Raw genomic sequence first — 14,529 nt, forward strand, 5'->3', positions numbered from 1 at the left:
TTTCTTGCACTACCTTACTTTCCATTTTTCTATTTTCTATTTATGATTTATAATTTAAATTTTTAATATTTACTAACGATTTGTAATCCAGGGAGCGGGAAGCGCAGAATCAAATACCGCTATGATGATTGTACGCTCTGGTACCAATTGTTCGGCGACAATAACGTATAAAGGAACCTCCACGAAATGGCAACAGGGAACCCACGTGTTTTTTGTTTTGAGCACGCCCCCTTCGGTTACGTCACCGATCAAATGTTTACCGAACTTTGTTGCGGGGTGAGCAAGCCGCTGATTGGCTCGCGCTTTGGAAGCCGACACTGATTCGCTGGAGTATTCACCAATAAGGGACCTCGATTTGCCTTTTGCCCTCCGATAGATTTAAAAACAGAATCCCTCCGCGCTAAAGAGTATACTAATTATGTGGTTTTCTAACCCATGGAAAAACCTGCACATTCATCAGATTTATTCATTTGGTTGAGTGCTTTGCTTGTTCTGTGTGGAGTAGCGGGTTATAAGCGGAGATAAATGAGGTCTACTTTCCCCGGCGGAAGGAGAGGTCATGAGTGCAGCGGTGAGAGGTGCGCGGGAAAGTTCTGGCGCTAGAAAAGTCAGCGGTTGGACGCGAGGCCGCTGACTAGCGTTTGGCAGGCGCCGCATCTCCACCATGGTGATACTGAGGAGCGGCGCGTCTCTTTGCCTCGACTCCAGCTCGGAATTCATCGCTTTGTCGGACGGTGAAAGCTCGTCTTTCGACCAAAGGACGCGGCACTCATCGGTGAGCGGACAGCCTAGTGGCGGTGGCACACGGGAAGGCGAACCTCTCGGGGGTGGGGGAGGTCGCTGACCGCAGGCTTAGACCACCACGGGCTTGAGTGGCTGTCACCGGGCACCGGCCGATTTCCCCCCCTCTCCCTCCCCTGGAAGGTTGGGATCTGAGGCTCTACTGTTTTTTTTCTTCCCCGCCCCCTACCGAGGCGCTCTGGGCGGAAAGGAGGGATGGCGTTGTTATCAGTGGACTGACGCGCGCCTTTTCGGGAGAGGGGGTGGGGCTGTTTTGAGGACCGAGCTTCCGGCCGTTCTGTTTTCGGCTTACATTCACTGAGATGAGGTCGCGCGTTCCTCCCTCCTTCCCTGTTCTTCAGGCCTCCCTGATATTGTCTGTGGCTTCGGAATTAACCGGTCACATGGGCGCAGGGTGCACTCAGTGCTCCCCACTTGAAGTCCTTCACTGTCCGCTCCTGCCGCTTTTCGCTCATATCCACTCATGGTCATTTCTGACACCCTACCCTTCCTTTGCTGCGTTAAATTGGACGATTAATGTAGTTTTACGAATTGCCCAGCCATCTATGAAAGGAGCCGTTTCCCAGCATTCGTAGCTGCAATGAAAGTCCTCTATCTCCACCACAGCGCCTTTCGAATCGCCGTTGCCTTAATAACGATATCCACATTGAACGGTTGTCAAAGCTGGGGCTGAACACTTAAACTTGCAAGTGCATCAATAGTCATTACTTGCCACTCAATAAAAAATATGCTCATTCATTATTTTATGTCTAAATGGTCAAGTGTGAAATGAGGAAAAACTTGGATTGGAATATATTTGATGAGTTAATGTGAGGAAGCAGTTTGTTGTAGCATTCAAAAGGAAACTGTAAAATTAAAGATAAAGTAGAGGTGGAAACCTGTTAATCTAAAGTCTGGGTTGATTTAATGAGCCGAATGGTCTCTATGTTGTAGCCATTATGTGAGTTTCTAAATTCAGTGGATTTTCATTTTCTCATAAGTGACTCTAATGTTGGTGTTGCCTGTTATTTCAATTCTCCATCCCAATCCCATGTTGACCATAAACTATGATGTTCAGATATTGCATAATTTGAGCATGAGAAACTATATAATTTTCTGACAAGGCTTCAGTACTCGGTGTAGTATTCAGTATTTTAAATTTTCTGTTGAAGTTACAAAATTGATCTGGGATATTTGGGTAGAATAAGATAACTTGAATTTTACCTTGTACTGAAATTGTCCTGGTGCAGACTAAATGAACTAGCCATTAATCTAATTCTCGGGTTTACGACTTTGCCAAGTCAATGCCTTTCACTACTTGTACCTTTGCTTGTCCAAATGATAATGCAGCTTGGAAAATTACCTGTTTGTAGATTGGCATGGTTATCTGAAAATATTGCAATTTTTTTTCTGTCACATTTGAGACATACTTGGCAGACTGTTCCTTGGGGTTATAAAGGCCTTCTTGAATCCATTTTGAAAATGTGACATGCTGAGTAATTTCAAAACAAGATAAAGTTGTTTTTTTGTTATGACTATGTTGACAGCCAGTTCTGAACAGTCTGAATTCTTGGTTTCCTACATTGATTACAACTGGGTAAACAAATTAATTGGTATAACCATTTTTTATATTATAATTACAATTGCACAACAATTTTTGAAGTGTTGCTTCCTCAGACTTTTTGTTTATGGTAGACTGCTTGAAGCTGAACACAAATATATTTTCAGACTACTTGTAGCGAGTAGGAAGTTGGTTGATTGGGAAGTTTTTAAAATCCAACAAAAGGCAACTAAAAAAAACTATAAAAGCAGCACACACAAAATGCTGGAGGAACTCAGTGGGCCAGGCAGCATCTATGGAAAAGAGTACTGTCAATGAGTATCAGGGAGTAGGAGTGAGTGCCATTGCTATTTCAAAGGAAAAAATGCTAGGCAAACTCAAAGGTCTTAATGTGGATGTCACCTGGCCCAGATGGACTGCATCCCAGAGTCCTGAGAGAGGTTGCTGAAGTGATAACGGATGCATTGGTCATGATCTTTCAAGAATCACTTGATTCTGGCATGATCCCAGATGACTAGAAGATTGCAAATGTCACCCCACTCTTTAAGAAGGGAGGAAGGCAAAATAAAGGAAATTATAGGCCAGTCAGCATAACCTCAGTGGTTGGGAAAGTGTTGGTGTCTGTTATCAAGGATGAGGTTTGGAGGTACTTGGAGACTAATAATAAAATAAGTCAAAATCAGCATGGTTTCTGTGAAGGGAAATCTTGCCTGACAAATCTGTTAGAGTTCTTCAGGAAGTAACAAGCAGGGTGGACAAAGGAGAGGCAGTGGATGTCATTTATCTGGGTTTTTAGAAGGCGTTTGATAAGGTGCCACTCATGAGGCTGCTTAACTAGATAAATTCCTGGGGCATTTCAGGAAAGATCCTGGCAGAGATAGAGGAATAGCTGACAGGCAGGAGGCAGCGAGTGGGAATGAAGGGAGCCTTTTCTGGTTGGCTGCCAGGGACTAGTGGTGTTCCTCAGGGGTCAGTATTGGGACCACTACTTTTCACATTGCTGGTGATTTGGATAATGGAATTGATGGCTTTGTGGCAAAGTTTGTGGATGATACAAAGATAGGTGGGAGGTAGCTAGTGCCAAGGAAGCAATGCGATTGCAGCAAGACTTAGACAAATTGAAGAATGGGCAAAAAAAAAAGGGGCAGCTGGAATACAGTGTTGGGAAATGTATGATAATGCATTTTGGTATAAGAAACAGTAGTGTGGACTATTACCTAAACAGGGAGAAGTTTCAAACATCAGAGATGCAGAGCGACTTGGGAGTCCTCATGTAAGTCTCCCAGAAGGTTAAATTACAGGTTGAGTCCGGTAAATGTTGGTATTTATTTCAATGGGAATAGAATGTAAAACCAAAGAGATGATGCTGAGCCTTTAAGACACTAGTCAGGCTGCACAGAGTATTATCAACAGTTTTGGGCCCCATATCTCAGAAAGAATGTGTTGTCACTGGAGAGAATCCAGAGGAGCTTCATGAGAATGATTCTGAGAGTGAAGGGGTCAACTTATGAGGAGTATTTGGCCCTGTACTTATTGGAATTTATAATAATGTGGGATGATCCCATTGAAACTTATTGAACGTTGAAAGGACTAGATGAGGTGGATGTGGAGAGGATGTTTCCTCTGGTGGGGGTCTCTAGAACTAGAGAGCACAACCTCAAAACTGACGGCAACCTTTTGGAACAGAGGAAAGGAGCTTTTTTTCTGCCTGAGAGTGGTGAATCTGTGGAATGCTCTGCCACAGACTGTGGTGGAGGCCAAGTCCATGCATAAGTGACAGTTGATAGTTTCCTGATCTGTCAGGGCATCAAAGGATATGGCGAGAAGGCAGGTGTGTGGGGTTGAGTGGGATCCAGGATCAGCCATGATGGAATAGCGGAGCAGACTCATTGGGCCAAGTAGCCTAATCCTGCTCCTATGTCTTATGGTATCACGTAGGAATTTGGAGAAACAAGAAATCAACTTTTATTGAATATAATGCATTTAATTTCATAATGGTGCTGATGCTTTGCAATAGTTCAACTAAGCTAAAAACGTTTTGTTGATGAATCTCGTTTGTGCTCTGTCTGAGGCTTCTTGCTTAAGTGTCCAACGGTATTCAGCCAGCATTGATAGATTCCGGTGTCCTGATACGGCTTCTCCATTACCTCAATGTCCTGGCAAAACCTTTTACCATGCTCATCGTTGACAGCTCCAGATCTTCAGGGAAGAAGTCTAACTGGGAATGCAGAAAATGAATCTTCAGTGTAGTGCAAAACACTTCATGGTTTTGTATGTTTGAGCCATGTTGTTAATCAGATGCATGTAGTTTGGAGCTCTGTTGTCAAGAAAATTTTCAACAACATCCTTGAATGCCTGTCATTGACCTGTGTGATTTGTGGACCAACAAAAATACCTTCCTTAATCTTGGCATCAGTTATTCTGGAAAACGCCTGTCTCAAATATTGAAATTCTTCATGGAAGTGTATAGCTTTTCTAAAACCATGCAGCATCTACCCTGCCTAAACATGGCCAGGCATGCCTGGACAAGATGGAAAGCTTTTTAGCTTAAGTTGTGGGCAATATTTTAATTGACTCAAATTATGAACTGACATAACAAATACAGGCAGTTTTGTTTTAAATGTGCGTGATGGGGAACTTCATGGTGATTTTCATGGTCAGCAGCCCAAAATCTGTAAGATACACCCAAGAGTACTCAGAAGCAAAATTTTTGTTTTCCAGTGTTATCAGGTATCTACTCGGCAGCCTTGGATGGTAAACTTGCTCAGAGCAAAGAAATGTCTGTGGAGCACAGACACCCACTATTTGTTTGCTCTTCCAAGATCAGCACTGGTCACATTTTTTTTTAAAAAAAATCATCTTTTCTGAGGACTCTTGACCTTTATTTTAGTGGAAATTTTAAAGTCCACTCAAAAAGAAGCAAATATAGATGTCTCTGAGTCACAAAAATAGCTATTTTCTGTTGCATTACCTATTCTAAAATTAACTTGCCATAGAGCCAATATATTGGCAATCCATTCTTTATTCATTTCATTGGCAGCGGACTAAAATTCAAAAGTTAGAGTTGATGCTCACTTCCCACATTTGAATTGTTGAATAAAATGTGGTCTGAACTATGTCTGTCTTCATATTAGAAAAATGGCTATAGTTTTCTTATTGCAAGAAGTATCGTAGGAAAGGCAGATGAGCTCAGGGTGTGGACCGACATATGGAATTGTGATATTGTAGTCATCAGTGAGACTTAGTTGCAGGAGGGGCAGGACTGGCAGCTTAATATTCTGGGTTCCGCTATTTTAGATGCGACAAGGAGGGATTAAAAGAAGAGGAGTGGCGTTACCAGTCAGGAAAAATGTCATTGCAGTGCTCAGTCAGGGCAGACTGGAGAATCTGTCCAGTGTGACATTATGGGTGGAATGAGGAATAAGAAATGTATAACCACATTAATGGGGTTGTGTCAGGGGCACTGAACTCGAATCAGCCCATCTCCAGAGCCACCAAAATCCCTGAAGGCGCACTACTCTTCCAGGCCGCATCCTTTGGATATCAAAAAGTGGCCGGTCATGAGCCCCTGAGAGTTGGTCTCATTCCTGCAAAGAACAGAACTCCTAGTGTAACTCCTGGTCAGGGTCTTCAAAAGAACTTTAACAAGGAAAAAAAAGAGATATCAAAGATAGAAATAGAGCTGTTTCCGAAGATGCAAACACAGGAGTTGCTGTTTAGTGCCATCTTGACTTTGCTTCACCCTCCTGCCTATGGGAAAAAGATAGGTCTGGTCTGTGGGTTGAGGTTTTTGATTTTTGGTATCAGAAAAGATTTGGCAAGTGTGGATTGGGACAGATTATTTTCTGGCAAAGGTATACTTGGCAAGTGTGAGGCCTTCAAAAGTGAAATTTTGAGAGTACAAGTCTTTTATGTGCCTGTCACAATAAAAGGTAAAGATAATGGGTTCAGGGAACCTTTGTTTTCAAGTGATATTGAGGCCCTGGTTAAGGGAAAAAAGGAGGTGCATAACTTATAGGCAGGTAGGAACAAATGAGGTACTTATGGAGTATAAGAAGTGCAAGAGACCACTTAAATCAGGACAGATAAAAAGTCATGTGGTTGCCTTGATAATCAAGGTGAAGAGGAATCAGTCTTGAGGGATTCTACAGAAATGTTAAGAGCAAAAGGGTTGCAAGGGACAAAATTGGTCCCTTTGGAAGATCAGAATGGTAATCAATGTGTGGAGACAAAAGAGATGGAGGAGAACTTCACTAAGTTTCTTTGCAGAGTCCATAGAAGTGAGACAAAGCAGCATGGACTTCATGGACCCTATACAGATTACTGAGGAGGAGGTGTTTGCTGTCTTGAGGCAAGTTAGGGTGGATAAATCCCCAGGGCCTGACAAGTGTTCCCTCATTATCTGTGGGAGGGAGGCAAGTTCAGAAATTGCCAGGCCCTAGCAGAGATATTTAAATTCACCTTAGCGACAGTGAGGTATTGGAGGATTGCTAATGTTGTTCAGCTGTTTAAGAAAGGCTCTTAAAAATAAACCAGGAAATAATAGATTGGTGAGCCTGACATCAGTAGCGGGAAAGTTATTGGTTTGTAATCTAAGGGACGGGATATATGAGTATTTGGACAGACATGGACTGATTAGGGATAGTCAGCATGGCTTTGCACATGGTGGGTAGTGTCTAACCAATCTTACGGAGTTTTTTTGAGGAATTTACCAGGGAAGTTGATGTAGGCAAGGCAGTGGATGTTGTCTATGTGGACTTTAGCAAGGAATATGACAAGGTTCTGAATGGCAGGTTGGTCAAGAAGGTTCAGTTGCTTGGCATTTAAGTTGAGGTAATAAATTGGATTTGTGGGAGGAGCCAGAGAGTAGTGGTAGAGGGTTGCCTTTCTTACTGGAGGCCTGTGACTAGTGTTGTGCCACAGTGATCAGTGCTGGGTCTGTTTATCATCTACTGTATATCACTGATGATAGTGTGGTTAACTGGATCAGCAAATTTGCAGATGACAGCAAAATTGAGGGTGGACAACGAGGAAGACTCAGCTTGCAGTGGGATCTGTACCAGCTGGAAAGATGGGCTGAAAGGATGCAGACAAGTGCGAGGTGTTGCACTTCGGTAGGACCAATGAGTATAGGTCTTAGTGAACGGTAGGTCACTGAGGAGTGCCGTAGAACAAAGGGATCAGGAAATACAGGTCCACAATCCTTTCAAAGTGGTGGCACAAGCTGATAGGGTCATAAAAAAAGGCATTTGGCACATTGGCATTCAATGTATTGAGTACAGGAGATGTGATGTTGACGTTGTATAAGATGTTGAGGCCTAATTTGGAGTGTCGTGTGCAGTCTTGGTCACCAAGTTGTAAATCGGGTTGAAAGAGTACAGAGGAAATTTATAAGGATGTTGCTGGGACTGATGATCTGAGTTATAGGGAAAGTTTGAATAAGTTAGGACTTCATTCCTTAGAATGCAGAAGCTCCAAGGGGAGACCTCGTATACCACTATCAAATAATGTGGTACATATAAGGTAAATGCATGCAGTCTTTTTCCACTGAGTTTGGGTGGGACTATAGCTAGAGCTGATGGATTAAGGGTCAAAGGTGAAAAAGCTTAAGGGGCTCATGAGGGGAAACTTCACTCAGAGGGTCATGAGTGAGGAATGAGCTGCCGGAAGAAGTGGTGCAAGTGAGCTTGATTTCAACATTTTAAAGAAGTTTGGATAGGTACATGGATGACAGGAATATGGAGGGCTCTGGCCCCTGTGCAGGTCAATGGGGGTGGAGTAGGTAGTTTAAGTGGCTTGGCACAGACTAGATGGGCCAAATATCCTGTTTCTATGCTGTACTTTTCTATGACTACGACATAAGACATGGAGCAGAATTAGGCCATTTAGCTCATGGAGTCTGCTCCACCATTTGGCCATGGCTGATTTATTTGCCCTCTCAATCCTGTTTTCCTTCCTTCTCCCCATAACCTTTGAGATCCTTATTAATCAAGATCCCAGTGACTTGGTATCTACAGCTATCTGTGGCAATGAACTCCACAGTTTGCACTCTCTGGCTAAAGAAATCCCTCATCTCTGTTCTAAAGAGTTGTCTTTCTGCTCTGAGGTTGTATCTTCCAGTCCTAGACTCTCCTGCTGTTGGAAACATCCTCACCATGTTCACTCTATCTAGGCCTTTAATATATTATAGGTTTCAATCAGAATCTCCTGTTATTCTTTTGAACTCCATTGAGTACAGGCCATGAAAGGCTCCTCATATGTTAACTATTTGTTCCTGGGACCAGTTGTACTTGTAAAGTGAGGGGGATTCAGCATACAACCCTCTGCAGATAGATTCAAACTACCGCAGCTCTTGAGCTTCCCTCATTAATTCCAGTTTGGTCCAGAATCTCTACTTCATCTGTGAAATGGCTTCCTGGAGATATATTTGCACATCTTGTAGCTTTCTTGGTCTCCAGACTTGAAAGCATCTGATCAGACCCTCAACAAATTTCTGATCTCATGGTTCATTCAGGACTTCTGATTGGGGAAGACTAGATGATTTACTAGGGACACAATCATCTCTAGCTGTTTTGATAAAGTCCATTACATCTGAGGTGTATTCATACAGATCTCTTGAGTGCTTGAATGCGCCATGTCCACTGACCAAAGCAATCCTGTCATCGTTCCTCTACCTCTAACAACCACCTTCAGTTCTGCTCATCTCTGGAGTCTTGCTTTTTCGGCTCTGCCTGTATGCAGGTAGGAGGAGGAAGACTGTGTGATCCAATTTACCAAAATGTGGTCTGGGCAAGGAATGGTAGTCGTTTCTTATCTTAGTGTGGCAGTGTTGTATTATGTTGAGACCTCTGGTACTAGAGCTTACATGCTGGTGATTTTTTTTTCTTCAAACAGGCCTGGTTGAAGTCTCCAACTATAATTTGAAATGTGTCAGGATGGGCTTTTTCTTGTCTGCAGACAACATTACACAGTGTAGTGAGTGCAATTTGGTCCATTCTGAAAATCGTAAATGCTTCTGGTCCAACTGCTGCGTCAGGCATATTGAAAGATAACAAAGACCCAATACAGCAAACAATTGAGATATTTCTCATCTGCCTCTGATTCAGTGATCTTGCCCTCAGGTCATCAATTTTATCCTCCAGCGACTGCACATTCGCTAACAAGTTGCTGGGTAGAGGAGGCCTCATCCCCTTGTGTTTCAGCCTGGCTTGGCCTCCCCCTCTCCTGCGAAGCTTTTGGTCATGGTCTGCGTTCTTTAGTCGACCGTGAGATTTGAGGATCATTGTTGTGATTTAGAAGTTCATTGTAACGAGGAAATTTGTATGCCACAGATTGCAGTGAGAGTAATTCATAAGTATTTTTAAGAGGAAATATGGAACAATTTTCTGCAACCCACAGAAAGTCGGCGATGATCACTGATACCATCTTGCCCCAAAGCTGTGTGCTTTGCCCCTTGCTTTACCCACTTTGCACCCATGACTGCGTGGCTAAGCACAACTTCAATACCGTATTTAATTTTGATGATCACACTACTGTTGTGGGCTGAATCAAAGGTGGAGATAAATCAGCATGTAAGAGGGAGATTGAAAATTTGGCTGAGTGGTGTCCTAATAAGAACCTCTCACTCAATGTCAGCAAGACTAGGAAATGATTGTAGACTTCAGGAGGTGGAAGCCGGAGGCCCATGAGGTGGAGAGGGTTGCCGGGTTTAATTCTTGGGTGTTACTATTTCAGAGATTCTTCCTGGACCCAGCACATAATTGCAATTGCAAAGAAAGCACAGCAGCGCCTCTACTTAGGAGTCTGTCGAGATTCAGCATGACATCTAAAACTTTGACAGACTTCTATCAATATGTAGTGGAGAGTGTATTGACTGGCTGAATCACAGCCTGGTACGGCAACACCAATGCCTTTGAATGAAAAGTCCATAAAAGATAGTGGATTCAGCCCAGTGCATCACAGATAAAGCCCTCCCATCCATGAACACATCAATATGAAACACTGTCCTTGGAAAGCAGCATCCAGCATCCATCATCCAAGATCCTCACCAGCCAGGCCGTGCTTTTTTCTCACTGCTGCCAATAGATAGAAAGTACAAGAACCTTAGGACTCGCAACACAAGTTTCAAGAACAGTTACTACTCCTGAACCATCTGGCTCTTGAACAAAAGGGGTTAACTACACATTTGCCCATTCGTTGAGATGTTCCCAAAGCCAATGATCTTGCTTTAATGACGCTACCTTGTTATTTCATGTTCTCATTATTTAAAACTATTTGTTTGTATTTGCATTTGCATAGTTTGTTGTGTTCTGCACTCTGGTTGATCTTTCATTGATCTTGTTATGGTTGCTATTCTATAGATTTGCTGAGTATGCCTGCAGAGAAATGAATTTCAGGGTTATTTGTGTTTTGTTTTGTTTTGAACTTTGATTCTCATAAGCCTCCTCTGGTCTCTCTCCAATGTCAGCACATCCTTCCTTAGATATGGGACCCAAAACTGCTCACAATACTCCAAATTTGGTCTGACCTGTGCTTTGTAAAACCTCATCATTACATCTTGCTTTCAAAATGAATGCTAGCATTGCATTTGCCTTCCTTACTACCGCAAGATAATCTTTAAGGAATCCTATACTAGGACTTCAAAATCCTTTTGCACTTACAATTTATAAATTTGCTCCCCATTTAGAATATGTACTACACCTTTAATCCTGCTTCCAAAGCGCATGACCATACGCTTTCCTTCACTGTATTCCATCTGCCACTTCTTTGACCATTATCCTAACCTGTCCAAGTCCTTCCGTAGACTTCCTACTTTGTCAACACTACCTGGCTCTCCACCTATCTTTGTATCATCAGCAAACTTAGCCATGAAACCACCAATTCCGTCATCCAGATCATAAACATGAAAAGTAACAGCTATCACAGACCCCTGCAAAAGCACCACTAGTCATCGGCAACCACCCAGAAAAGGCCCCTTTTACTCCCACTCTGCTTCCTGCTTGACAGCCAATCTTGTTTCTATGCAAGTACATTTCCTGAAATACAATGGGCTCTTATCTTGTTCAGCAGCTTCGTATGCGGTGCCTTTTAAAAAGTCTTTCTGGAATTGAGCAACATCACTGACTCCTTTGTCTATACTGCACGACAGCACAGAAAGAGGCCAGTCTAGACTGTGCCAAACTATTATTCTGCCAAGTCCCAGCAACCTGCACTTGGACTGTAGCCATACACCTCCCTTCCATGTACTTATCCAAACTTCTCAAATATTGAAATCAAGCCTGGAGCTTAGAAAGATAAAGGGTTATAGGTAAGCCTAGTAACTTCTAAGGTAGGGGCATGTTCGGCACAACTGTGTGGGCTGAGGGGCCTGTATTGTGCTGTAGGTTTTCTGTTTTTCTATCCATCGCTTCTGCTGGCCGATTGTTCCACACTCTCACTGCCCTCTGAGTGAAGAGGTTCCCTTTAACTATTTCACTTTTCACTCTTAACCCATATCCTCCAGTTGTCGTCTCATCCAACCTCAGTGGAAAAACCCTGCTTGGATTTATCATATCTATACCCCTCATGATTTTGCATACCTCCATCAAATTTCATTTGATTCTAAGGGAATAAAGCCCTAACAAATTCAGTTGTTCCCTTTGACTCAGATCTGCAAGTCCTGGCAACATCTTTCTAAATTTTCTCTGCACTCTTATTGATATCCTTCCTGTAGGTAGAAGCCCAGAGCTACACATAATACCCCAACTTGGGCCTCACCACTGTCTTGTATGTATTCAACATAACATCTAAACTCCTATACTTAATACTTTTGATATAAAGGCTAATGTTCCAAAAGCTTTCTTTATGACCTCAACTACCTGTGACACCACTTTCAAGGAAATATGGATCTGTGTACTCAGATTCCTCTGTTAGAAACATAGAAAATAGGTGCAGGAGTAGGCCATTCGGCCCTTCGACTCTGCACCGCCATTCAGTATGATCATGGCTGATCATCCAACTCGGAACCCTGTACCAGCCTTCCCTCCATACCCCCTGATCCCTTTAGCCACAAGGGCCATATCCAACTCCCTCTTAAATATAGCCAATGAACTGACCTCAATTGTTTCCTGTGGCAGAGAATTCCACAGATTCACCACTCTCTGTGTGAAGAAGTTTTTCCTAATCTCGGTCCTAAAAGGCTTCCCCTTTATCCTCAAACTGTAACCCCTCGTTCTGGACTTCCCCAACATCGGGAACAATCTTCCTGCATCTAGCCTGTCCAATCCCTTTAGGATTTTATACGTTTCAATAAGATCCCCCCCTCAATCTTCTAAATTCCAATGAGTATAGGCCTAGTTGATCGAGTCTTTCATCATATGAAAGTCCTGCCATCCCAGGAATCAATCTGGTGGACCTTCTTTGTACTTCCTCTATGGCAAGGATGTCTTTCCTCAGATTAGGGCACCAAAACTGCACATAATACTCCAGGTGTGATCTCACCAAGGCCTTGTACAACTGCAGTAGAACCTCCCTGCTCCTGTACTCGAATCCTCTTGCTATGAATGCCAGCATACCATTCGCTTTTTTTCACCGCCTGCTGTACCTGCATGCCCACTTTCAATGACTGGTGTATAATGACACCCAGGTCTCATTGCACCCCCCTTTTCCTAATCGGCCACCATTCAGATAATAATCTGTTTTCCTGTTTTTGCCACCAAAGTGGATAACCTCACATTTATCCACATTAAATTGCATCTGCCATGAATTTGCCCACTCACCTAACCTATCCAAGTCACCCTGCATCCTCTTCGCACCCTCCTCGCATCCTCCTCACAGCTAACACTGCCGCCCAGCTTCGTGTCATCCGCAAACTTGGAGATGCTGCATTTAATTCCCTCGTCTAAGTCATTAATATATATTGTAAACAACTGGGGTCCCAGCACTGAGCCTTGCGGTACCCCACTAGTCACTACCTGCCATTCTGAAAAGGTCCCGTTTATTCCCACTCTTTGCTTCCTGTCTGCCAACCAATTCTCCATCCACATCAATACCATACCCTCAATACCGTGTGCTTTAAGTTTGCACACTAATCTCCTGTGTGGGACCTTGTCAAAAGCTTTTTGAAAATCCAAATATACCACATCCACTGGTTCTCCCCTATCCACTCTACTAGTTACATCCTCAAAAAATTCTATGAGATTCGTCATTCATGATTTTCCTTTCACAAATCCATGCTGACTTTGTCCAATGATTTCACCGCTTTCCAAATGTGCTGTTATCACATCTTTGATAACTGACTCTAGCATTTTCCCCACCACCGAGGTTAGGCTAACCGGTCTATAATTCCCCGGTTTCTCACTCCCTTTTTTAAAAAGTGAGGTTACATTAGCCATCCTCCAATCCTCAGGAACTAGTCCAGAATCTAAAGAGTTTTGAAAAATTATCACTAATGCATCCACTATTTCTTGGGCTACTTCCTTAAGCACTCTGGGATGCAGACCATCTGGCCCTGGGGATTTATCTGCCTTTAATCCCTTCAATTTACCTAACACCACTTCTCTACTAACATGTATTTCCCTCAGTTCCTCCATCTCACTGGACCCTCTGTCCCCTGCTATTTCCAGAAGATTATTTATGTCCTCCTTAGTGAAGACAGAACCAAAGTAATTATTCAATTGGTCTGCCATGTCCTTGCTCCCCATAATCAATTCACCTGTTTCTGTCTGTAGGGGACCTACATTTGTCTTAACCAATCTTTTTCTTTTCACATATCTATAAAAGCTTTTACAGTCAGTTTTTATGTTCCCTGCCAGTTTTCTCTCATAATCTCTTTTCCCTTTCCTAATTAAGCCCTTTGTCCTCCTCTGCTGGACTCTGAATTTCTCCCAGTCCTCAGATGAGCCGCTTTTTCTGGCTAATTTGTTTCTTCTTTGGAATTGATACTATCCCTAATTTCCCTTGTCAGCCACGGGTGCAACACCTTCTCTAATTTATTCTTTTGCCAAACTGGGATGAACAATTGTAGTTCATCCATGTGATCTTTAAATGCCTGCCATTGCATATCCACCGTCAACCCTTTAAGTATCATTTGCCAGTCTGTCTTAGCTAATTCACGTCCCATACCTTCAAAGTTACCCTTCTTTAAATTCAGAACCTTTGTTTCTGAATTAACTATGTCACTCTCCATCTTAATGAAGAATTCCTTTCTT

At 42.9% G+C, this 14,529-nt stretch overlaps 1 protein-coding gene across 3 annotated transcripts in view; it reads left to right on the forward strand.

Moving 5' to 3' along the window:
* Positions 1-558: 558 nt before the first annotated feature.
* Positions 559-14,529, forward strand: part of LOC134350663 (ATPase family AAA domain-containing protein 2-like) — an 82,560-nt gene continuing 68,589 nt past the window's right edge. For 2 of the 3 annotated variants that reach the window (XM_063056168.1, XM_063056178.1), the window contains exon 1: positions 560-775. In XM_063056168.1, coding sequence (XP_062912238.1) covers positions 665-775 — 111 coding nt within the window. In that variant the 5' untranslated portion in view covers positions 560-664. Of the gene's footprint in view, positions 776-14,529 lie in introns of all 3 variants that reach the window. The other variant, XM_063056189.1, reaches the window with a different exon arrangement.

This window comes from Mobula hypostoma, chromosome 1 (assembly GCF_963921235.1).
Source record: "Mobula hypostoma chromosome 1, sMobHyp1.1, whole genome shotgun sequence".
Taxonomy (NCBI): Eukaryota; Metazoa; Chordata; class Chondrichthyes; order Myliobatiformes; family Myliobatidae; genus Mobula; species Mobula hypostoma.